The following is a 24,443-nucleotide window of genomic DNA, read 5'->3' on the forward strand; positions in this document are numbered from 1 at the left end:
GGCCATCTCGGCCCTTCTTGTCCATGCTGAACACTTACTCTCACCTAGTCCCACCGACCTGCACTCAGCCCATAGCCCTCCATTCTTATGCTTGCGTTTCCCCACTGCTGGAAGTGAACTAAGTTGAGGCCTTGCCGCCCGATGCAGGGGTTGCCGATGATATCTCGCAGCTTCAGAGAACACATTGCCTGCTCTACTGCTGCATTGGCTGCTTTGTTGCACCCAGATCTGGTTGTATCGCCTGCTTGCTTTACCAGGTCGTCATTGGAATCTCTCAAGCTCAAGTTTTCATCTCCAAATTTAATGATGGAGGTACATGTACAGAGAAAGTCCATTTGGTTAATTCCTATTTGAAGAGCAATTTTGCCTGTACTCTTGGGAGTATAGAAGACTGAGAGGCGATTTTGTTGAAGCATGTATGATATTCTGAGCAGGATTGATTGGGTAAATGCCGAAAGGATATTCCTAGTGGGTTATCTGGAACTTGGGGATATACACACACAATGCTGGACAATCTCAGCAGATAGGCAGCATCTATTGGATGGAAATAGTTTCAGAATAAAGAATTACCCATCTAGATAGGTAGGTAGATACTTTAACGGAAATTGCAGTGTCACAGTAGCATTACAAGTGCACAGATATACAAATATCAGAAAAGAAGTAAGAATGAATTTTAAAAAAGTTATCTCAAACAGTCTAACAGGAGGGGGTCATCACTTCCCCATTATAGTTAACTTATTAAAGGGTTTAATGTCTGAGGGTAAGAATGATTTCATATAGCGCTCTTTGGAGCAGTGCAGTTGTCTTAGTCTATTACTAAAGGTGCTCTTCTGTTCAGCCAAGGTGGCATGCAGAGGGTGAGAAACATTGTCCAGAATTTCCAGGATTTTCCGTAGGGTCCTGTGTTCTACCACAGCCAAAGGACCTTGGTCTTCCCAGGAAGTAGCGGTGACTCTGGCCCTTCTTGTACACAGCCTCTGTGTTGGTGCTGTACTCAAGTTTGTCATCTAGGTGCACCCCCGGGTACTTTCCTGGTCACATCCATGAACTCACCATCAATAGTAACAGAGCAGTGCAGGCTTAGTCTTCCTAAAGTCCATCACCATCTCCTTTGTCTTACTGATGCTGAGCTGCAGATGATTCCACTTGCCCCATTTAACAAGTCCTTCGCCAGGGCCATGTACTCATCCTCCTGTCCTCCCTTTATACCCCCAACTATTGCTGAGTTATCAGAGAATCTCTGCAAATAACATAACTCTGTTGTATCTAAACTCTGAGGTATACAGGATAAACTGGAAGGGAGCCAATGCAGTCCCTAGTGCAGTTTATAGCTATATCTGACACACACTTCTGAAGCCGCAAGAACTGTGTTCTGCCAGTCATATAGTCCGTTATCCAAGATGCAATGGAAGTGCCAGCCAGTATTGAATGGAGCTTTCCCCCTAGCAATGAGGGCTGTATGATACTGAAGGCATTTGAGAAATCAAAGAACATGATCCTTACTGTGCTGCCCTGCTTATCCAAATGGGATCAGGCACTGTGCAGCAGGTAGATGACACCATCATTGACTCTAATGTGCTTCTGATAGGCAAACTGCAGGGCTGATCTGACTGGTGGTCAGAGGTGAGCCAGGACCAGCCTCTCTAGGGACTTCATGATTCGTGAGGTTAGGGCCACTGGATGGTAGTCATGCAGGGCTTTCAGTTGCCCCTTCTTGGGTACTGGGAACTTACATGATGTTTTCCACACAGCCAGAACCCTTTGCAGGCTGAGACAAAGATTGGAAATGTGTTGGAGAACTCCACTCAGCTGCTCAGCACACTCCTTCAGGACCTTGGGGTTCACACTATCTGGTCCCAACACTTTGCCGTGTCTGAATTTCCTCAGACCCCTTCTCACCTGCTCTATGACAGAGATGAACACTCTTTCATTTAAGAGGGTGTGACTCTTTAGAATTTTCTACCCAAGAGAGCTGTGGAGGTAGAGTTATTGAATATATTCAGATTAGAAACTGATAGATATTTGAACTTTATTATAATCAAGGATTTTACAGAGAGAGCTAGATAATGTTGTTGAGACCAAAGTATGGTCACCCATGATCTTTACTGAATGGCCGAATAAACTTGAGGAACTAATTGGCTATCCTTTGTTTTTATCTTTTTAGCATTGGTAACAATGTGACTATGTTCATTACTGACCTTGAAAACATCTAACCATAGACAACAATAAATCCCTTTTTCCCATAAATTTCTTTTTTTATTCTTGCCATTGTTTGTTTTCAGGTGATTTCTGACACCCCAAAACATTATTAATAAGCAGTGTGTCTGATAGATCAAGATAGTGAACTGAGACAAAAAGCTTTTGTACATATTTTAAATTTTATTTTATTTCATGCTCTAAAATATTTAATGAGATTAATGTAAAGGTTGAAATGTCAAAAACATTTAAAACTTGATTAAATAGTGCCTTTGAGAGGTGACTTTCCATCCACATTGGTTTATCAGGAGGTTGGAGAAATTATATACCAGTTATTATGGCTTACCACATTACTGAAGGCTTATGCATGCTTTGTGCAATGAAACGTATCATAAAAATGCTGAGAATAATTCATACATTCCAGTTCTTGTCTGTTTTCCACTGGATTGACTGATTTACTCTGGCGTTTGCAAAGAGGTGTATCCTGTGTAAAAACAGAAAATCATTAACAGCAGCTCTTGGCTACTCTAAATCTGCTGTCAGTTTCATTGTCCAGTGCTCAATGCGGATGGTTCTATTGACACTACATAAGCAAATTTGGGACAGCAGTGTGCTGATGTATAAAGAACCATTGCATTATTAAAACTCAAACATGAGAAAATCTGCAGGTGCTAGAAATCTAAGCGACGCACACAAAATGCTGGAGTAACTCAGAAGACCAGGCAGCATCTATGGAAAAGAAAAAAACAGTCAATGTTTCAGGACTTGGCCCAAAAAGTCGACTGGTTACTCTTTTCCATAGATGCTGTCTGGTATGCTGAGTTTCTCCAGCATTTTGTGTGTGTTTACATTATTGAAGCTAATAATTTGTATACTATCTTTGCATTTGATTTTAAGTAATCTGCCGGTTGCTTCCAGATGTATTTTAGCCTTAGAATTATGCAGCATGGAAACAGGCTCTTTGGTTCAACTTATCCATGTCAGCCAAGGTGCCTTCCTGAACTAGTCCTGTTTGGCTGCATTTAATGTATACCTCCTCTAAAATGTTCCTATCCATGAACCTGTTCAAATGTCCTTTAATCATTGTAATTGTTACTTGGTTTTACCATTTCCCACCACCCTCAGGGTAAAACAAAGCTTGCCCCTCAGGTCCTCTTTAAATTTTTCTCCTTTTAAAGACATGCCCTGTAGTTTAGATCACCGCCCTGCAATTAAAACAAAACTGACTATTTATCTTGTATATGGCCTTCATGATTTTTTGCAAACCTCCATAAGCTTACCCCTCAGCCTACTTGGCTCAAGGGAAAACAGTCCTAGACTACCCAATCTCTTATAACTAAAGTCCTCCAGTCCTGGCAACATCTTTGTGAATCTTATAAAAACACAAGATGCTGGCAAAACTCAGCAGGCCAGACAGCATCTATGGGAGGAGGCAGTGACTGTATCCGATGCTCCCAATGTGGCCATTTATACATTGGGGAGACCCGCCGCAGACTGGGAGATGGTTTCGCCGAACACCGGTGCTCAGTCCTCCAGCAGTGGCAGGATCTCTCTGTGGCCACACACTTCAATTCCACAGACCGCTCCCACTCCGACATGTCTGTCCATGGCCTCCTGTACCGTCAAGATGAGGCTGCGTGCAGGTCGATGGAGCAATACCTTATCTCCTGCCTGCCGGCATGAACATCCAACTCACAGACCTCCGTTGATACCCCTGCCCCCCCTTACCCACATCCCTATCTATTATTTCAGTCTGGTTCTCCTTCTCTCTTTTTCCTCTTCACTATAATCTCCCCCCAGCCCTACCTTTCTTTCTCTTTTATTTCCCATAATTCTCCACCTTCCCCCTAGCCCATTTCCCTCCAACCTATCACTTACTAGCTCTCTACTTTATCCCTCCCCCCACTTGTTATTCCCCCCTTGACCATCCCATGTTACTTCACTCCTGATGAAGGGTTTCGGCCTGAAACGTCATCACTACCTTCTCCCATAGATGCTGTCTGGCCTGCTGAGTTCTGTCAGCATTTTGTGTTTTTATTTATTTCCAGCATCTGCAGATTCACTCGTGTTGTCTTTGTGAATCTTCATCCTTTTGAGTTTACTCACTTCCTTCGTATGGTATGCCAACCAGAACTGCAGATGATATTACAGGAGTGGTTTTACTAACTTAAAATTATTTATTGTTATTATTCAGAGGTATTGCATATTAACAGGCTGTTCGACCGAACAAGTGGAACTGAACCCAGGTTGCTGGCACTGTAGTAGTGTTATGCTAACTGCTACAACACTGTGCTACCAACAGCATCTTACACAGCTGTAACATGATGTCCCAATTGTTGTACTCAGTGTCCTGTCTGATGAAGACAACAAATGACTTGCTTGCCTTCACCAGACTGTCAACCTTTTGTCGTAGCTTCAAGGGAGTTATGTAATTTTATCTCAAGGAATCTATGTACTATAATCTCCAGAACCTTGTCATTCACTGTGCAAGTCCTGCCATGGTTTAACTTTCTAAAATACATCAGTTTGCACTTAAGTCATAGAATTGTACATCCTTGCCCACCTTGTTCATGGTGACTGTGATGCCTATCTATCCTAATTTGGCTATGTTAGCCCTGTATCTTTCCAAATACCTGTTGTAATTGGACATACCTTTACCACTTCATCTGCTAGTTCATTCCAGATAACCAATATATCTCTGTATGGGAGAACTGAACCCCCCCCTCCCCCAAATCTTTAAAAAAAAATTTTCTCTCTTCTCACCTTCAACCTGTGTCTTCTAATTTTAGATTCACCTGGGGGAAAAAAAGCATCTGACATATCTATGGCCCTCATAATTCTATAAAACATCTTAAGATTGCCCTCAACCTCCTATATCCCAGTGAGAATAAAACCAGCTTGTTCAATTTCTTCTTCTAACACAACATTTCAGGCAACATCCCAGTAAATTTCTGATCTCTGTCTGTTTCTACCTTATGTAGTGTGATGACAATAACCATACACAATACTCCAAGCATGGTCTGACAAATATTTTGTACAGCTGCAGTGTGATGTCTTCACTGTTGTTCTTGGTGTAAATTAGACTCTGTGGTCACTGTCTGTGCGAGTAAACATGTCTGTGTTTGTGCAAAATGCGAGTCTGCAATAGAGTTGGATTGCCTCTCTTCTGAAACCTCTCATATGCATTCACTTCTGCTCCCAGGACCTTGATGCTGCTCGCCTTAAGTTCCATCTGCCAATCTTTTTGCCTACTTTCCCAATTGATCTCAATTTTATGTAACCTTAGACAACCTTTTTCACAGTATACCACACCATCAATTTTGTTGTCATCCACAACTTTACTAATCACGCCACCTACATTTTCGACCAAATCTTTAATATAGGTGATAAACAAGTAGGGATCTGCAACCAGTTTCTACAGAATACCACTGGTCATAGGCCCCCAACCTGTTAAACAATCCTTTACCACTGCTTTCTGCCTCCTTCCACCAAGCCAATTTTATATCAAATTGGCTAGCTTACTCTGGACCTGTCTACTATGTGTCACCTTATTAAAAGTCATTCTAATCTCCAGGTAGACAACCTCTACTACCCTGCCCTCATTGGTCCTTTTGGTCACTTCCTCAAAATAAAACACAATCCAACTTTGGAGCCACAATTTCTCTTGCACAAAACCTTGCTAACTCAATCTAATCTGTTGAAGGATACCTTTCAGTAGATCTTATAACAAAGAACCCCAAAAAAACACAGAGTGGATCTGATCATAAGTTTGTTTATTACTTGCAAGGAGAAGACCACCTCCAGTCCAGAGAATGGATGGCAGATAGCTTCTATTTTACAGCTTACACAGATTAAATATATAAAAAGTCTAAAAATTTTGAACATATTTCCACACTGTCCTTGCCCACTACATGTACCAATAGTTATTGATCTCAAATATGTTTAATGAGGCATGTTATTTGCAAGTCTTTTTCTTGTAACTTGATTCATCAAAAAAGCAAGGACTATTTATCAGTTCTCTACATTGCAAGAATCCAAATAGATTTGCAAAGAACTGATGCATATAACCCACTGATTCTCTCAGCTACATGGACTATACCTTTTCCCACCCTGTCAGTTGTAAAAATGCCATCCCCTTCTCTCAATTCCTCTGTCTCTGCCACATCTACTGTCATAATGAGGCTTTTCATTCCAGAACTAATGAGATTTCCTCCTCCCCCAAAGGAAGGGGATCGCCTTCCTCCACCATCAACGCTCACTTCACCCACATCTCTTCCATTTCACACACATCTGCCCTCATCTCATCCACCCGCCACCCCACAGGAGATGGGGTTCTTCTTGTCCTCACCTACCACCCAATCAACCTCCTTTTCCAGCACATAATCCTCCATAACTTCTGATATCTCCAATGGGATTCGTACCACCAAGCACATCTATCCCCCCACACCACCACTTTCTGCTTTCTGCAGGGATCACTCCCTGTGTGACTCCCTTGTGAATTCGTCCCTCCCCACTGATCTCTCTCCTGGTACCTAGCAAGCTGAACGAACAAGAGCCACATTGACATTTCCCTCTCTCACCATATCTCCTTACCTGCTCACCTCCTGGTGCTCCTCCCCCTTCCCTTTCTTTCATGACCTTTTGTCCTCTCCTATCAGATATCCCTTTTCCAGCCTTTTATCTCTTTCACTAATTGACCTCCCAGCTCTTTACTTCACCTCTCCCCACTCGCCCGGTTTCACCTGTCACCTACTACCTTGGACTACTTCTTGCTCTCCACCACCTTATACTGACTTCTCATCTCTTTTTTCCAGTCCCGATGAAGGGTCTTGGCCTGAAAATCGACTGTTCACTCTTTCCCATAGATGCTACCTGGCCTGCTGAGTTCCTCCGGCATTTTGATGTATTACTTTGATTTCCAGCATCTACAGGTTTTCTCTTGTTTGTGATGCATATCAGTGACTGTTTAATTCATCCTCCTCCTATAGTGAGTCTGTTTTCTAAACTGCTTTTAAGTAATCCTATATAATTTGCATTTCTTCGTTTTAACAAAGTGCACAATCTATTTTCATACAAGGCATGTTGTACAATGTAGTACAGTCGACCCTCCTTATCCGTGGGGGATTGGTTCCAGGACCCCCCCGCGGATACTCAAGTAATTTATTTAACCTGTCTCAGTGCGGTGGACTTTAGGGCCTGGCGGAGGTCCGGATCTTATTTAACATGTTTCAGTGCGGTTGGACTTTAGAACCTGGCGGAGCTCGGGAGCCGCTGCCCGCGGCTACTGCTGCTTCTGTTCTGTTGACGGAAAGCGATCACGATTGAAAATAAAGTGGAAATAATAAAGCGATTAGAAAGAGGTGAGACGCCGTTGGTCATTGGAAAAGCTTTAGGCTGCAGTCGGTCAATGATCGGAACAATTTTAAAGGATAAAGTGAGAATAATAGAGCATGTGAAAGGCCCTGCCCTGAAGAAAGCTACAATTATTACTAAGCAACACAGTGGCTTAGTTATTGAAATACATACATTTCTTAAGCATTTTATATGCATAGAAAGTTAAAATATATATAATATACTAAGACAAACATTTGACTGACGCTAAATAATACCGATCTACCTGTTCTGACTTACTTATACATGATACAATGTAAATGCTATGTAAATAGTTGTTATACTGTATTGTTTAGGGAATAATGACAAGAAAAAAAAGTCTGTATGTGCTCCAACAATGAGTGATGGAGAGAGAACTTCCATTTTTTCCTGATCTGTGGTTGGTTGAATCTGCATGCAGAACCAATGGATGAGGAGGGCCGACTGTAATGTATTTTGTCTGAAAATACCTCTTAATTAAAAAAAACTTCAGATGCTCGAAACACTCAGCAGGTCAGTCAGGATCTGTGGACAGAAAAACTGAGTTAATCATAAGACATAGGAACAGAATTAAGCAATTAGGCCCTTCGTGTTGCTGTGCGAATTGATCATGGATGATTGTAGTGAGCGGCACAGTAGCGTAGTGACAAACACTTTTGCAGCGCCAGCAACCTGGGTTCATTTCTGCTGCCATCTATAAGGAGTTTGTACTTGTCCCCCCGTGACCCCTGGGTACTCCAGTTTTCTCTCACGTTCCAAAGATGTATGGGTTAGTAACATATTGGTCACATCCTCTAATTGGGCGACATGGACTTGTTGGGCAGAATGGACTGTTACTGTACTGTATTTCTAAATAAAAATAAAATATAATAAGCAGCGAGTCCTGGTGTGGATGTGAGGTTTAAGACCTGCTAATTCTTTTGCAGGTAGTCAGATGACTTTAGAGAGGCTGGTCATGGGTCACTTGCTACAGAACAGTCACCCTCTGGCCTGTTTTTGTAGCCACAATATTTGTATGTGGAATTCTACTCAAAGCTCTGTCATGAGAATAGATTTTCTGGAAGAAAAACAAGTTACTTCAAGGACTTTCACAAACTTCCTTGGAAAAAAAATTGTCCCATTTTGTGCCTCATGGGAATCCCTGGCCTATGACAGGCAGATTTTAAGGAGTTAGAGAAGAGGCTAAGATGCAAGGCAAATAATAATTTTGGATTATGCCATGGGCCATTTACAGTTGGATGCACAGGAGCATAGTAAAATGAATGTGCGTCTGGTGAAATGGTACAGAATGAAGGCATAAGGATTCTTATGCATTTACGACCAGTGTTTGGAAGGAGGGTGTGGTGAACTACATATACCTGGAATTGAGGAAGTGCAGCGTAGATTCACTAGGTTGATTCCTGGGATGGCGGGGCTGTCTTACGCAGAGAGATTGGAGAGATTGTGCTTGTACACGCTGGAATTGAGGAGATTGAGAGGGGATCTGATTGAAACGTTTAAGGTAATTAAAGGATTTGATAGAATTGAGGCGGGAAATATGTTCCAGATTTTGAGACAGTCCAGTACCAGAGGGCATGGATTGAGAATAAGAGGTTAGTTATTTAAAACAGAGTTGAGGAAGAGCTTCTTCTCCCAGAGAGTTGTGGAGGTGTGGAATGCACTGCCTCGGAAGACGGTGGAGGCCAATTCTCTGGATGCTTTCAAGAAGGAGTTAGATAGATATCTGATGGATAGGGGAATCAAGGGATATGGGGACAAGGCAGGGACTGGGTATTGATAGTGAATGATCAGCCATGATCTCAGAATGGCGGTGCAGACTCGAGGGGCCGAATGGTCTACTTCTGCACCTATTGTCTATTGTCTATTGACACGCCCCTCCCCCCGCTGACTGCTCCTGTGGCTCCTCCCACGGACCCAGGTATAAAGGCGATTGGAGCCTGAGCCCTGGTCTCAGTCTCCAGGATGTAGTGTGGTGGTCAATTGCTGCTTGTTCTTTCTATCTCGGAGAGTTATTGATGGTGCATCAGAGGAATCTGTTCAGGCCAGGTGAATTGCCTGCCAATAAGGACTGCTGTTCTCAAAGGCTAATTTACTATTTTGGGAAGCTTTAAACTAGTTTTAATAGGGAGACAAGAAGCTAATGAAAGCAGATCTGAAAATGGAAACAATGCACACCATAGAATGTTGGAGGAACTCAGCAGGCCAGGCAGCATCTTTGGAAAGGAGTAAACAGTCAATGTTTCCATCAGACATTGTAGCAGAACTAGGCCATTCCATCATAGCTGATCTCGGATCCCACTCAACCCTATACACCTGCCTTCTTGCTATATCTTTGATGCCCTGACCAGTCAGGAAGCTATTAACTTCCACCTTAAATATGCCCACGGACTTGGCCTGCACCACAGTCTTTGACAGAGTATTCCACAGATTCACCACTCTGGCTAAAAAAAAAATTCCTCCTTACCTCTGTTATAAAAAGTTGCCCCTCAACTTTGTGGCTGTGCCCTATAGTTCTGGATACCCCCACCATCCTCTCCACATCCACCCTATCTAGTCCTATCAACATTCGATAGGTTTCAATGAGATCCTGCTGCATTCTTTTAAATTCCAGTGAGTACAGACCCAAGGCTGACAAATGCTCCTCATCTGTTAACCCCTTCATTAACAGAATCATCCTTGTGAATTGCACAAGGGTTTTGGGCTGAGATCCTTCATCCTGGGTTCCTCCAGCATTTTATGTGTGTTGTTTTGATTAACAGCATCTGTAGATATTCTCTTGTTTCTGAAAATGGAAGTTTAAAAAAAGTTATCAATTTGTTTAGAGATGGGGAACAGCTGAAAAAGTTTTCAAGCAAATTCTTTTCTGATGTTAAATGCTATACACATAAATGAGAAGGCATTTTTGAACTTGTGTGAAATAATAACAATTACAAGATCCTATCTTAAAGTGGAGTGAGAATGGCAACTCAATATTTGTTAAAGAAATCATCATATCTGATTTTTTTTGATGGAGAGTCAAATAAGGTTATGTTAGTTGAAGTTAAAGATTAAATAATTCCACTGTTCTAAATCTCCAGTCTGAGGATAACAGATGAGCAAATTAGCAGGGAGATTCCTGACAAATATGAAAACATGAAGTGGTAATGGTAAATGGACAATCTAGTTCCAATACAGAAGCAGTTCATTAATACTAAGTAACTAAACAGAAACTGCAGTCTTTCTGAAAAAAATAGAGAACACTAAATTCTGACATTGCGTTCTTAAGCATGTTAGTAGCAAGCCCAAAAGAGAATTTATTTTTGTAGAATGGGGTTTACTGACAGAAGGAGTATCTACTTGGAATATTTTTGTATGGTAGTGATTATAATCAGTGAGATTTAACTTTGTTAAGGAAAAGGTCAATAAAATAGGAATAAAAGTTCTAAATTAAAGCCAGTTTTACTAACTTAAGAAGTGATTTATTTAATGAAGGTGGATTGAGGCCAGCTACTGAAAAAAAGTCATTTTAGGAGAAATGAGAGGCATTTATTGACATTCAAGAGGGTCAGGGCAGTTACTCTGACAAAGAAAAATGCCAAATATAGAGAACCCTGATTGACCTCAAACTTAAGGTCTCTGCAGGATAAGATAAAAAGAAAGTTAACTAATGTCAGATATTTGGTATTTAATTTTGCATTAGGTCTGACAGCACTACATACAGAATATATTAAGGGAAATTAGGAAAGCAAAGAAAATGCTTGGAAAAAAGTCTGCATGTAAAGTCAAAGATAATCCAAAAATTATTTTAGAAATGCATAAAGAGCAAAAGGATAACAAGAAAGGAGTGATGCTTATTAGGAACTTAAAAAGATAACCTTTGTATTGCAGATTAGAACGCAAGACAAGATTTTCAATATATTTTCAGTTGCTGTTACAGAAGATGCAGATGATATAGTTAAGGAGAAATGTATGCAATGCTGGACAGGATAAACATCATAAAAGAGAAGTATTAAGGGATTTTGGTAATAGATAATTCACCATACCCTAATGAAATAGGGTTGTTAAAAGAAACATGGTGATGGGCACTTGAATTTATAAGGTACATTTGCTGATCTTTTGAAATTTATTTATTGTTTAATGTAGGAAATGTGGCTGCCCAACTTTATGAACATGAATATTATAATGACCATGTAATCTGCTTTTTCTGTTCTTGGTGAAGGGACAAACTCTGGCCAAAAAAAGGGAAAATTCTTTTCAAAAAATGGAATTGCTCATATTCACTTTGTTACAGCTGAGTCAGTGACTCATTTGAAAGATGCCACGTCTATCACTGTGGCATCCCCTCAGTTCTGGAGTAATGTGTCAGCTCAAAATATGAATAGTGAGATTATTTTCAGTTGAGTTACAACTGTAAACTCCATGGCATTCAATACTTCTAAGGAAATCTGAAAATGAATTTTTCCAAGACTCCAGCTGTCAATTGTGTGATCATTTGTATATTTGTATGACTTCCACTCAATGTCCATTGGCTAGTTCACGCTTGAATCATAGTGCATAGGTTCACATGAGCTGGTGCTAGATCCAAACATTGTCAAGTATGCATTTGGACAGTTGCTGAAAAATTACAAACACAGGTGTTGCAGGCAATGGCTGGGGATGGGAAAAGATGTGATAAGATCAGGAATGGGAAATCAAGGTTGCAGACTTGTACAGAGAGAAACCACTCAAACAAGAGGATAGTCAATAGGCAGCTCATATTTTTATCTCGTGCTCCAGCGCATTGTTTATGGAAATCTGGTAAAACAATTAGAAGTGTTTGTTGGATCTTGAGCAGCCAATGTTACATTTATTACAAGGCTATCTGTAGAGGAGGTACTGCTATGAACAAGGGATTAAATTAACATTTTTCAAGGTGCAGATTCCTGCATAGTGTAACAAAGGTGACACATGTTTGACCTTGGAACACAGATATACAGTATATTAAAATGACAAACACTTTAGTAATCTGCTACTTATTTAACGATGATATCTGAAGAACAGTTGTCGGATAACAGCTGAGGTCATGAATATGGAATGCGGAAGCAATACATGAGTGCCATACGCTGCACATATCTGCAGCCAGTAGAGGTAGTCAGGTCACCAAGACAGGAAATGAGCCGTCTGATGGAATTTTGGCTTCACTTGTCTCTCCATACACAGCAACAGAAGGGGCTTTTCCTGGGTGAGAAAATGCTGTTAAAATAAATGTGGTTTGAAATCTTGTCATTGATTAGCAGATACATGTAAGAGATTTGTTTCTTTTTGCTGAAGTTCTGTTTAGTATTTTTTTCTGAAACACACACATCAGTGTGTCTGTTGGTGCAGTTCAGATAGCATGCTGCTTTTACAATGGCCGCATACTAGTCTGCAAAACGGCTGGTGTTGGTCGGATTTAGCTGAGTAAGTTAGATTTTTGTCTCTTATTTGAGATGTCTGTTATAAATATTATTTGAAAGGAATCTGACAGGAATTTAACTTTCACAGAATGAGAATAAATGCTGAAAGGTTTCAAATTCTATTTCATGTTTTATTTTGATTGTGCGAGTTAAATTTAAAGTTTGTTTATTTTAATTGAGTCAACAGTTCTATGATGGTTCAGGATTCATGTTAGTAATTATCTACTTGCCTTTTCTTTTATTTGTTGCTGCCATATAAATTTCAGAACATACTGTAATTTTGAGATGTAGTTTCCATGAGAGTCTATGTTATATATTTGGTGAATTTTAATGAAAGTAAATCATTATTGTTAAGGAACCTATTCATTAGCAGCATATAATGTTTAGAAATATCTGCAAGTTCCCTGCATTTCTATTAAAATCACTAATCATTAAAAGGAAGAAGCTTGGAGCAGTTTGTTTCTGACAAAAGGCTAGTCTTTCTTTTGTAATTCATTGAATTAAAAGAGCTGTGTGTGTTTTGTTTCACTTCTATGAGAAAAACTTGATTAAATTGATTTTATTTTCACATAGACATTCAAATTAACTAGCTGTAAAGAAGTCTTTTGTTCAAAATGATAGAGATGGATAAAAGGTTGAATTGTCTGCAGAATCTACTTTGAGCAATTACAACATCAAACATAAATGCAAAATACCCCACTGTCAGCTCTGGTTATCTTCAATTCTCTGGTGGAATGTGGGCTTCAGGGCTATTCTCATTCTGGTGTCAGTTTGTGCACTTTGCTGAGTAAGGGTAGAATTTTAAAGGAAAACTAGAATAAATTTCAGTTTACTTAATGGTTGATAAATGTGTTGTTTTGGACTGGGATGTAGTTTTCTCTCATGAGATGATGTTCACATCATTCCTGTTCATTATTCTAATATCACTAAGTATGGCAATGGTGATTGGAGGAATACAAAAGCTTTTACAAATGTTATAAAAATAACATTTTCAGCTGATCTGCTGCTTTATGTTGTCCTGACAAAGTAAGCAACAGGGTGTAACCCATGACTAATTTTAATTCTTTTTAATTAGATACTTTTAATTCATGGCTACAAATTCAGACAACATGGAGTTAATATTTATGGTCCCAGAGAGGAATAAAATAGCAATGGGGGTTGGACTGCTGTGAAATTGGAATGTGGAGGCCCAAGTTAAGGGTAGTGAACTCTAAATAAATGAATAGTCAGTCTGACTGATAATGTGTTCTACATCACTGCAATGTAGAAGTGTGTTCAATGCAATCAAAAGCTGTGGCTAAATTGAAATGGCAATGTTTATTTTATGGACTCCATTTCAAAATTCACTGACTCTGATGTTCTCGTAATAAAGGTGAAAGCTATTTATGACCTAACAGTAGAAGAATACTGTTGTAAATATAGCTAGCTACTTCTACATGTAGGAATTCTTAATGCATAGTTTAAAAAAAAACGTTGGCTTGGATTTTACTGAGGTTTGTTGCCAGTTCTACTTGGAATGCTGACATTTCTTAGCGTAAGCGCCAGTAAGTTCCAGAACTCCTAAATGAACACTGAAGCTGTGAATTCATGGACTCTAGAGTCCAGTGGAGACTAGGACCCCGAAAATGTTGATGCCTCAACAGGTCAGGCAGCATCTATGGAAAGGAATAAAGAGGTGATTTTTCGGACTAGGACCCTTCACCAGGACTGGAAAGGAAGAGAAAAGAATCCAGAACTAGGTGGTGAGGGGAGGGGAAGAAGTGCAAACTAGATGATAGGAGAAGCAGGAGAGGGGGAAGGTAGGTGGGTGGGATGAGGTGAGAATCTGGAAGGTGTTAAGTGGAAAAGGTAATTGGATGGAGGAGGAGGATTCTGATAGGAGAGGAGTGTGGATCATGGGAGAAGGGGAAGGTGGAGGGGCACCTGAGGGAGATGATACGTAATCAAGGAGTAGAAGGGGCAAGAGGGAAGCCAGAATGGTTAATGGAAAAAGAGGGGCGGGGCAGGAGAAATTATCCAAAGTATTGATTTCTCTATATTCCAGAAACATCGATTTCTGTAACCTACAGTAAATCCTCCACCTTCACCTTACTCGCTTTTACCAGTCCTGATGAAGGGTCTTGGCCTGAAACATCGACTCTTTATTCCTTTCCGTAGATGCTGCCTGGAGTAACTGTTGTTCCTCCAGCATTTTATGCGTATTACTTTGGATTTCCAGCATCTACAGAATCTTTTGTGTTCAAAGTTGCGTAAGATTTAAACATAGGGTGAGAATTTGTTTTTGATTCATTCATGGATTGGGCATGAGGAAAAAAATTGTGATTGTGTAAAAAGATCTGATTAAATATTCTGATTATTTTTAATAGTTAAATTTTTCTGGCCTTCAGAGATTATGAATGGACAATGATGGTTGAGCTAACTGCTTGTAATTGTTGCTGACATAGCCTGCGTGCTGCACTGATTGGACCCAATGCAGAGTTTCTTTTTTGTTGGACACCCACATTTTTCAGTCCTGTTTGCTAACTTAACTGATGGTGGGGTATTGTGTGGTACCCTTTCGAAATCATGCCCCTAGCAGACTGTCCTAGCCAGGACAGACTTGACTTTTTTTAAATCAAAACTGTCATCTCAGAGATATTTAAAAAACTTTAAAATGCTGAAGTAAATGATCAAATAAATTACCTTTTCTGAAATACAGCACTGTGCAAAAGTCTTAAATATGTATCTATAGCCTGGGTGCCTAAGACTTTGGCAAGGTACTGTAGTAATTTTATGAATTGAATTGTACTGCAGCCGCAAATCTCCTGCTGTGTGAGTGATGATAAACCTTATTCTGATATGGGTCTCTGTTGTGTACTGAGAGTGGGAAGGAGACAGAGAGAGGGAAATCATGGCTGAGAAAAGGGGAAGGGAGAGGGGAGGGAGCAGGATACACCAGAGAGACATTCTGTAATAATCAATAAACCAATTGTTTGGAATCAAGTGACGTTGCCTGGTGTCTCAGAGCTGGGTGTGTCTGTACTTGTGCCAGCCCCTGACCCTCGCGCTCCTCCTCTGCCACTTGTCTCACACTTCTGCCACGGTGCTCTTCCCTTGCCATTCCCAAATTCCTTTGCTCCACCCAGATTTACAAACTCACTTCATGTTGACAATTGCAATAACTGTGCAAAACCCTTAGGTACTCTAGCTATATATGTGCCTAAGACTTTTTCACAGTGTTATAAAAATTAAATTTGTTAAGCCACGGTTTAATATTTTTAAAGCAAAATAAGTAATGAGAAGTAAGACATCTTCATCTTTACTTCCTAATTCTTTGCTTTCAAACCTCTGAATTCAATGGAGTTTCTGATTGAAGTGAAACTCCAGCAGTGGTTCAGCTAAGCTGGTCCCTGCTCTTTGACTCTGAAAAATTCAGCAAAAAGGTGAACAGGCAGTTTTGTTAACAAAGCCAAGACCTCTGGGATATGTGTATGTCCAGGACTTCAAGTGGAATGTTGAAAACTGGCATTTCTGTGTCGAACCACCAATGACGGCCAGCATGATTTGTCCATGTAATCTAATTTAGGAATTTGTGAGACGACTGTAAATTATACCTTTTTAAGATTGATTATTTAATCTGTATTTGTATATTCTTTGTTCTACAATCTACATGATTAAAGATCTTTCTTGGAGTGATAAAATGAATTGAGAGTGAGCATTTTAAGTATAACTAATTCATACAGAAGAATGGATCTGTATGCAGTTTTTAAAAAGGCTAGCAGCAATGATTATTCAATTTACATCATTTCTCAATATATGTTTTGTAATTTGGCATAATAGCTTCAAAAGAAAATGGGTAAGGGAACTATTATTTACATAGGTGAAACATTCGACGTTAATCCAATGAATCTTGAATGCCTTGTTAGATGTTAAGAATTTTGGGTTACTTGCATTTACCAGTTAATATAGAACACTACAGAACAGTACAGGCTCGGTAGCTCACAATGTCGTGCCAACTTTTTAACCTACTCTAAAATCAATCTAACGGTTCCCTCCTTCCATTTAAAAAAAATTATCCATGTGCCTATCTAAGAATTTCTGAAATCTCCCTAATGTATCTACCTCTATCACCACCACCCGGGCAGACCACGTTCCATACACTGTGCCGAACGCCATCAACCTTCCTGTCATCTACAAACTTGCCCTCTTCCACTCCTTTTCTTGAACAAAGTTGCTAGATCAAAAGAAATGTGGATTTTGTTTAAGAATGTTAAAGTTTAAAATATATTATTAATTATATTTAATCCAAGAATCTGTCAGCCCATTTGAAAGGGATGAAATGGGAATTATAGAGGCGTAGAGTTATACAGCACAGAAACAGGCTCTTTGGCACAAATGGTCAATGCTGACCAAATTACCAATTTAAGCTGTGTATTTGCCTGTGTTTGGCCCATATCCCTCTACACAGGATAAAAATCGGGTTTAATATCATTAGCATATACCATGAAATCTGTTGTCTTGCAGCAGCAGTACAATACGTAATAATAAACTAAATTACAAAGAGAAATGTATTTAAAAATTAAGTAAGTAATGTGAAAAGCATAAAAAATAGTGAGCACAAGGAAATCTGCAGATGCTGGAAATTCAAGCAACACACACAAAATGCTGGTGGAATGCACCAGGCCAGGCAGCATCTATGGGAAGAAGAACAGTCGATGTTTCGGGCTGAGACCCTTCGGCAGGTCTAACTGAAAGAAGAGATAGTAAGAGATTTGAGAGGGGGTGGGGGAGATCTGAAATGGTAGGAGAAGACAGGAGGGGGAGGGATGAATCTAAGAGCTGGAAAGTTGATTTGCAGAACGGATACAGAGCTGGAGAAGGGAAAGGATTATGGGACAGGAGGCCTAGGGAGAAAGAAAGGGGGAGGGGAGCACCAGAGGGAGATGGAGAGCAAGCAAGGAGTGATTGTGAAGAGGGACAGAGAGAGAAAAGAAAGGTGGGGAGAAGGGGAGACAAATCAATCAATCAATAAGGGATGGGGTAAGAAGGGGAGGGGACATTAATGGTAGTTAGAGAACTCAGTGTTCATTCCATCAGGTTGGAGGCTACCCAGATGGAATACAAGCTGCTGTTCCCCCAACCTGAGTGTGGCTTCATCTTGATAGTAGAGGAGGCCATGGATAGACGTATCAGAATGGGAATGGGACGCCCTAGGAAGCAGGATCTCGCTTTTTAAAACAAACTTTATAAGTTTGATGTTCATGTTGTGAGTGCAGGATATGTTGCATGTACATTGCTTATTGTACAAGCTTTATTCTGGTACTTTGAATATTTGTAGAATGGCAACTTTTACCATCTTTGGGGAAATAGTTTTTCAACATGATGAAAATACTGTGAGTGTTGGAAATATAATGGTTGCATTAATTTTTAATTTACTTTTTGACTAAAAATGACATACATAGATTTAAAAATGAGTTTTACAATACAATGTCTGCTATCACCTCTATCCAATTTCCATGAATAACAATTAAGTAGATTCAGTTGAAATAGAGATTATTTGTGATGTTGTAAATCTGTGGCTGAATGTGACTGACCACTGGAGAACTGTGCATCTGAATCATAACTGTTTCAGTGAAGGGCCTTTCAATCATTAGGTCCATAGTGCCATGATGTAGCGCATGCTTCTCAAATCCATTCTTCTGCTCTTTTCCCATTGTCCTAAAAAATATTTTCTTATCCGACCCTTATTGAAAGCCCTGATTTATTTTCTTTTAACTATTCTTGCAGGATGAGTTCCTAATCACTATCTGCATAAAACAAACTTCTTCCACTTTCTGTATCATATGATCTTCATTTTATTTCTGAGTTTTGTAATGGTGGTGTAATCTTCGATAAATGATAAAACCGTTCTCATTGACCTTCAGCAGCAATAAAAAAGCATTAATATTTACTGAATTACCTATAAAATGAAAATATAAGTATTATTTAAGATATCTTACAAATAAAAGTAAAACAAACTCACATAATGGATTCTGGTTAATTGGGGCACATTGGGACCAGTGCATTTTGCACAGCTTAGCCAAAATTTCATGGAAATAGCTATAAACATATAAAAATATGAACTACCATTTAACTGAATAACAAGTTGTGTATTTAAATTAATTACAAAACAAATTAGAACACTATCAATACTACTGAAGTACTATAAAACCGTGGATTTGTTCCTAGTATTGACAGAGGAATTCATCCAGTTCTTTTGATTAACTGTAGATGAACACAATCAGCACAGGCACCTAGTGTAGATAATGGACTGCCTTCATACAATTTTCAATGATAACGTTCTCCAAATCTTCATTTTCATTGTAACATTGTCAAGTTTATTGTCAATACCTTCAAATTTTTTATTGTGTCTAACTTGTTGAAATAGTGAAATTGTTTCATGTTCATTTCCAGCCGTTTCTGGCATCTCCAAGCCTGAGTGCTTGAAACCACAGTGAGGAAATTTGTTCTGAATTGTTTTACTGCTTATTTCTTGCCAACTATCAGTTACAGAAATCACTGCTCTTTAAACACAAACACATACAACTGATGCTGTTTAAAAGCTGCTTACTCTATGTGCAGTATAGTGTCTGAAGGCTACATATCTATGATGTTTGTTGGAAGCTGTTTGGCAACATTTGTCCCAATTAGTGCATAGCATCTCAAATAAACAAAGGGAATCTCAGTGATTTTCTTGATTAGTTTTTGTTCCCTAACAGTTAATGCAAATAGGTGGCTGACCTGATTAACTGGTTGTCCAATTAATTGGAATCCACTGTGATTCAAAAATGTATATTGTGTAATACTATTGCTCCATTGCTATTGTTTCTCTTGGTTCAGGTGAATAAGGCAATGGTTGTGATGGTGGGAAATTCAGCAAGGTTGTACTCTATGTAAATTGCAGTGTGGGGGCACTGTTGGGAAATTGTCAGTGGAATTTGGCCAGCCTGTTTGGGATTTTGTTGTTTACAAACTTCCTGAGTTTAAATGCAGCAGTTTGAGCAGGGACTGCCATGATTCCTCGGCATGGTTTGGTGTATTATATGAAACTACAGAATGAAACTATTTTAATGCCAGAAATATAGAATCAAACAGTTGGTAAATCTGATGATGTGAAATTGTTCAGCTCAATGTTCAGTCTGCAGTGCATAGTTACATGATGAGGGTCATAACAGAGAAGTTTAAATGGGAATAGGAGGGAGTGTTGAAATAACAAATGACTGGGAGGTTAGGGTCACTAGGTGGAATGACTCAAGGTGTTAGTCAGTTATCCATCTGCAATGATTTCCCCAGTCTTGGCGAAAGCATATTATGAGCAATTATACATTATATTAAACAGAAATGAGTGTTTTGGTTGCTGCATTTAGGAGTGCTCAGGGTCTTTGGTGGGAAGGGAGGAGCAGCCTGATCTGAAAAGTGAAGTGAACCACTATGTCATACAAGGAATGGCCCCTGTAGATATGAAATGCAGAGGAAAATCTTTTTAGTAATAGCTTCCAGAGATGAAAATAAGATGCCATCGGCTGGTATGGCACACTTGTGAAGAAGTGACCAATGCTATATTTGTTATACTGCACTGCTAATAAGTCGACATGATCCTGCTGTTAGGAAATTGAAGTTCCTTTCCTTCTTGGTCCATTGCATTGTTGGTATTTGAAATGGCAGAGCTCATGCCGTTGAGCATGAATAATAATGAGCTACAACAATGTCATGGTTTTCTCCTGCTCTTTTTGACTTTAAATTGCAAAGCATCTATTTATATATATATATATTGACTTACAGCATGGAATAGGCCCTTCCAGACCTTCGAGTCCCGCTGCCCAGCGATTTTCCCTCCTAATTTAATCCTAGCCTTACTGTGGAACAACTTACAATGACCAGTTGATTACCAACCAGTACATCTTTGGAATGTGGGAGGAAATCGGAACACTTGGAGGAAACCCACGCGGACACGGGGAGAACGTACAAACTCCTTACAGGCAATTGCAGAAATTGAAAATGGGTTGCTGGTAGTGGAAAGTGTTGTCCTAACCGCTACTAAAAAATGTTTTAGCTTGTTCCCAGTTCTGATGAAAAGTCAGTGGCTTGAAATATTAACTTTTTTTCCCCCTTTCCACAGGTGATGCCTAAGTGAGAACTTTCTCTGTTTTCTATTTTTATTTCAGATTTCTAGCTTTTGTAGTTGTGCAGGAATACCTTGTAAATGTTACTTAAGTTTTCTCTTCATGTAGTGTTGTTCTGTACAGTAGCTTAATTCTTAATATTTTGCTTTCTTCCAGCTTTGGCAAGCGATCTGCAGGAAGTTTCAGGCGTGGCTGTGAATGTATAGTATTGGAGCCTTCAGAAATGATTGTGGTAAGCTGCGTCTTTTAGTATTAATTTCAACCAATTGTTACGTACCCCGTAACTGGGTCACTTACCAGCAAAGATAGAGAGGTCCGTTGAAGTCTGATGATACTATTTTTAACAGTATTTATTAGTAAAAATACACAAAAATAATATCAATGCAAATATACAGATAATATACGTTGTCAATACTAAATTTAAAAGTGTGGGTATAATAACAATCAATAAGAAATAAGCTCTATCGTTGTCTAGGGGATAATGTATTGTCCAATGGAAATATACAATTCACTCAGTTCATGCAGGCTGCAGCCTTTGGGGACCGCTGGGTTTGCAATGGTTGGAGAAAGAGAGAGATTTTTGGGAGAAAAACTTCCCGGCTTTCCTTTTATGATTTCGATCCGTTGGAAGTCCCGTTGGTGTGCCCGTTCACTTGTGGCCTCTCCTCTAGCTAAAGCCGTTCTTCCATGGTGAGCCCGCCAATCCTAGGCAAGGGAAGGACGCACATGAGCCCCCACCGGCTGTCGCTATTAAACGCTGTCACGGGATTTCTAACGTTTCTCCTGGTGCGTCTGAAGGGGTTGTTCCCCAGACCCTCTTTTATCCTTACTCACGGGGTCTCAGATGTCAATCAGGTTGGGATGATGCAATCCCTCAACCAGCCCACTCTGGTCATCCCCTGAGGGGCTTCAATGAATAGTACAGTACTCAATACACACTTCCGTCTCCAAGAGACAATAGCCATTATCAGGGGTTTTGTTTTGCTGAGGCCAGGACACATTCTAAACCTTGTGGATTCTGCGTGTCTCTCTCTCATTTCCTGGGTCCCAGACCCGAGTTAATAGCGATCTTGCGATTCTCCAAAAGGAGGGGGCGACTTTGTACCCTTCGGCCCCTCAGAGTTGTGGCACATTCATAACAACCCCTTCCTTCTAAGATTTTTACCACCGGTAAAAATGAATTAATACAGCGTCTTACAGGATTTTCAGAATCTAACACAATACAAAAGAGTTTTTTTTCCACTACAGAGTAATATAGTTATACATTCAATTCAGCATCTAAACAGTTAGCGATTGATTACATTGTCACTTCCTTTAATATCTTAACATCTTGTTCCTTATTAAATTCGTGTAGCATCAGACTCCAATTTAATAACCACCTGTTTTTATTCCTTTTCTTCAGCAATCAAAAAATAATGAGTTATGATCTTAGCTTATGTGTATACTACAAAAGTTCATACAAATACTAATCTTTATGTTACTTTCAAACTTAACAGTCAATCTTTCATGGGGTTGTCTTTATTATTCACATGTTTTGTCGAAGTCCCTTAAAACCGGATCCTGTTATTTAAAATGGCGTCCCGTCAACCCTCGCCCCTTTTCCAGTTAACTCCCACGTGGTTAACTTGTGTACTAGTGTGGAATAGGCCTTTGTATGCTCCTTTCATAGGAGTTATTTTATCAACAATGTGTTCCAAACTTAGACCATTTTCTGAATTTCCACTCAATTCTTTTAATTTTTAGCAAGTTGTTAGTTTTATCTTCAGGACCCTTCATGCTATTAGTTTTCAGTTTAAACTCTGCAAGCCTTCCCTCTTTGTCCAAACAGCATTTCAAGTTCTGCCTCTTCACAGCACACTCTTGAATAACAATAGCGTGTGGGGCACCTTTACATTCCAAATCAACCTGTAATTGATTCGCAGGCACGTGCTACCAAGCCATTGTCTCTGCAGCCTGGTTACTGCTTCTGACACCAATCCAGAGTTTAAATTTTCTTCATTCAATTTAGGAAGTACACTTTTCCCTTTTCCTTCAATAATAAGATTCACCTCACCACCTTTTATCTCCTCACTAACTTTTAACCCACCTTCAAGCACAAACAACTGGGAATTCTCACTTCCCACTAATACCAAGGTTAACCCTTTCTTCACTGAACCAAGTCCATCCGACCCACAAGGACTGCATTCCTTTTCAACTGAATCAAATACCTCAGGCTTTTTCTGAGCTCCATTACTAGGTTCAGTACCACGTGCATCCACATCTTGAACACACTCAAATGGGACATCTGCCTCTTCCATGCTTTCAATACCCGTACCCTTTTCAAATTCTAGGTTCCCCTGATCTTCCCAGTTACTCGCTGGGCAACTCCCTTCCGGAGTAAACTCAACCCCGCAGGCTGAAACAACCTCAGCTGCCAACCCAGCAGACTTCTTCAAGGTAATGGCATCCTTTTCATCTAGTACTGCCCTCATTTCATTATCGGGAACACATTTAAAATTTTCAACTTCTTCAAACAGTTCTGCCAAACCAGACAGATCATCCATGTCCAACCCTGGACCTTTTAACAGCCTTATCTGTTTCTCATCTTTACTCCGTGCCTCTATAAATTTCCTCCTGGCTAAGGGCAGGTCTACCTCCTCTCCCTTACTCTCTTTCACTTGCCTATTCTCCGTTTTACCATCCTCTAACTCCTCTTGGTCCAGGGTCGGTAAAAATGTCTCGGCCAAATCGATACTGGCCGGATTTAAACTGGTCTTGTTCTCAGCTGCTTTTCTCGACATGCTGCGAGTGATCGTGCATGCGGGATAGATCATGGAATCTAGGGGTGAGACCTCAATACTTACAGGCTGGCTCGGCAGCTCCATGGCTGACCAGACTTCACCACCAGTTAAATTGTTACCCAGAAGGATGTCTACGTCAGTTCTCAGAAATTCTGATCACACGCCTATTTCAACTGGTCCAGATACCAGCTCACAATTTATAACAATCCTATGCAAAGGCACCGCTTCTGTCCCTTTTCCTATGCCTCTCAAAGCCACCTCTCCATTCTTGCGACCAAAATCTAGTACCTTACTGTGAATCAATGACAGCTCAGCTCCCGTGTCTCTCCAGATCTGCACTGGAACTGGTGTGTCTCCGTCTTTCACAGACACAGTTCCTTCTGAAATACATTTCTCAGACCCCTCTCGTATTCTGTCTACTGGGGCTTTTTCGTCGATTTACTGATCACCACAACACATCCTGTAGGGACTGCTGCTTTCCATTTTCCTGTCTCCTTCTTTGGAGCAAGGCACTTAGATGCAATATGACCCACCTTTCCTCA

The 24,443-nt window shown here is 40.0% G+C and overlaps 1 protein-coding gene across 5 annotated transcripts in view; it reads left to right on the forward strand.

The window, feature by feature from the left end:
- Positions 1-24,443, forward strand: part of rapgef2b (Rap guanine nucleotide exchange factor 2b) — a 357,783-nt gene that overhangs the window by 129,343 nt on the left and 203,997 nt on the right. For 4 of the 5 annotated variants that reach the window (XM_059964949.1, XM_059964950.1, XM_059964952.1 and 1 more), the window contains exon 5: positions 21,278-21,353. In XM_059964949.1, the coding sequence (XP_059820932.1) occupies positions 21,278-21,353 (76 nt within the window). Of the gene's footprint in view, positions 1-12,690; positions 12,767-21,277; positions 21,354-24,443 lie in introns of those variants that run through there. The other variant, XM_059964954.1, reaches the window with a different exon arrangement.

This window comes from Hypanus sabinus, chromosome 3 (assembly GCF_030144855.1).
Source record: "Hypanus sabinus isolate sHypSab1 chromosome 3, sHypSab1.hap1, whole genome shotgun sequence".
Lineage (NCBI taxonomy): Eukaryota > Metazoa > Chordata > Chondrichthyes > Myliobatiformes > Dasyatidae > Hypanus > Hypanus sabinus.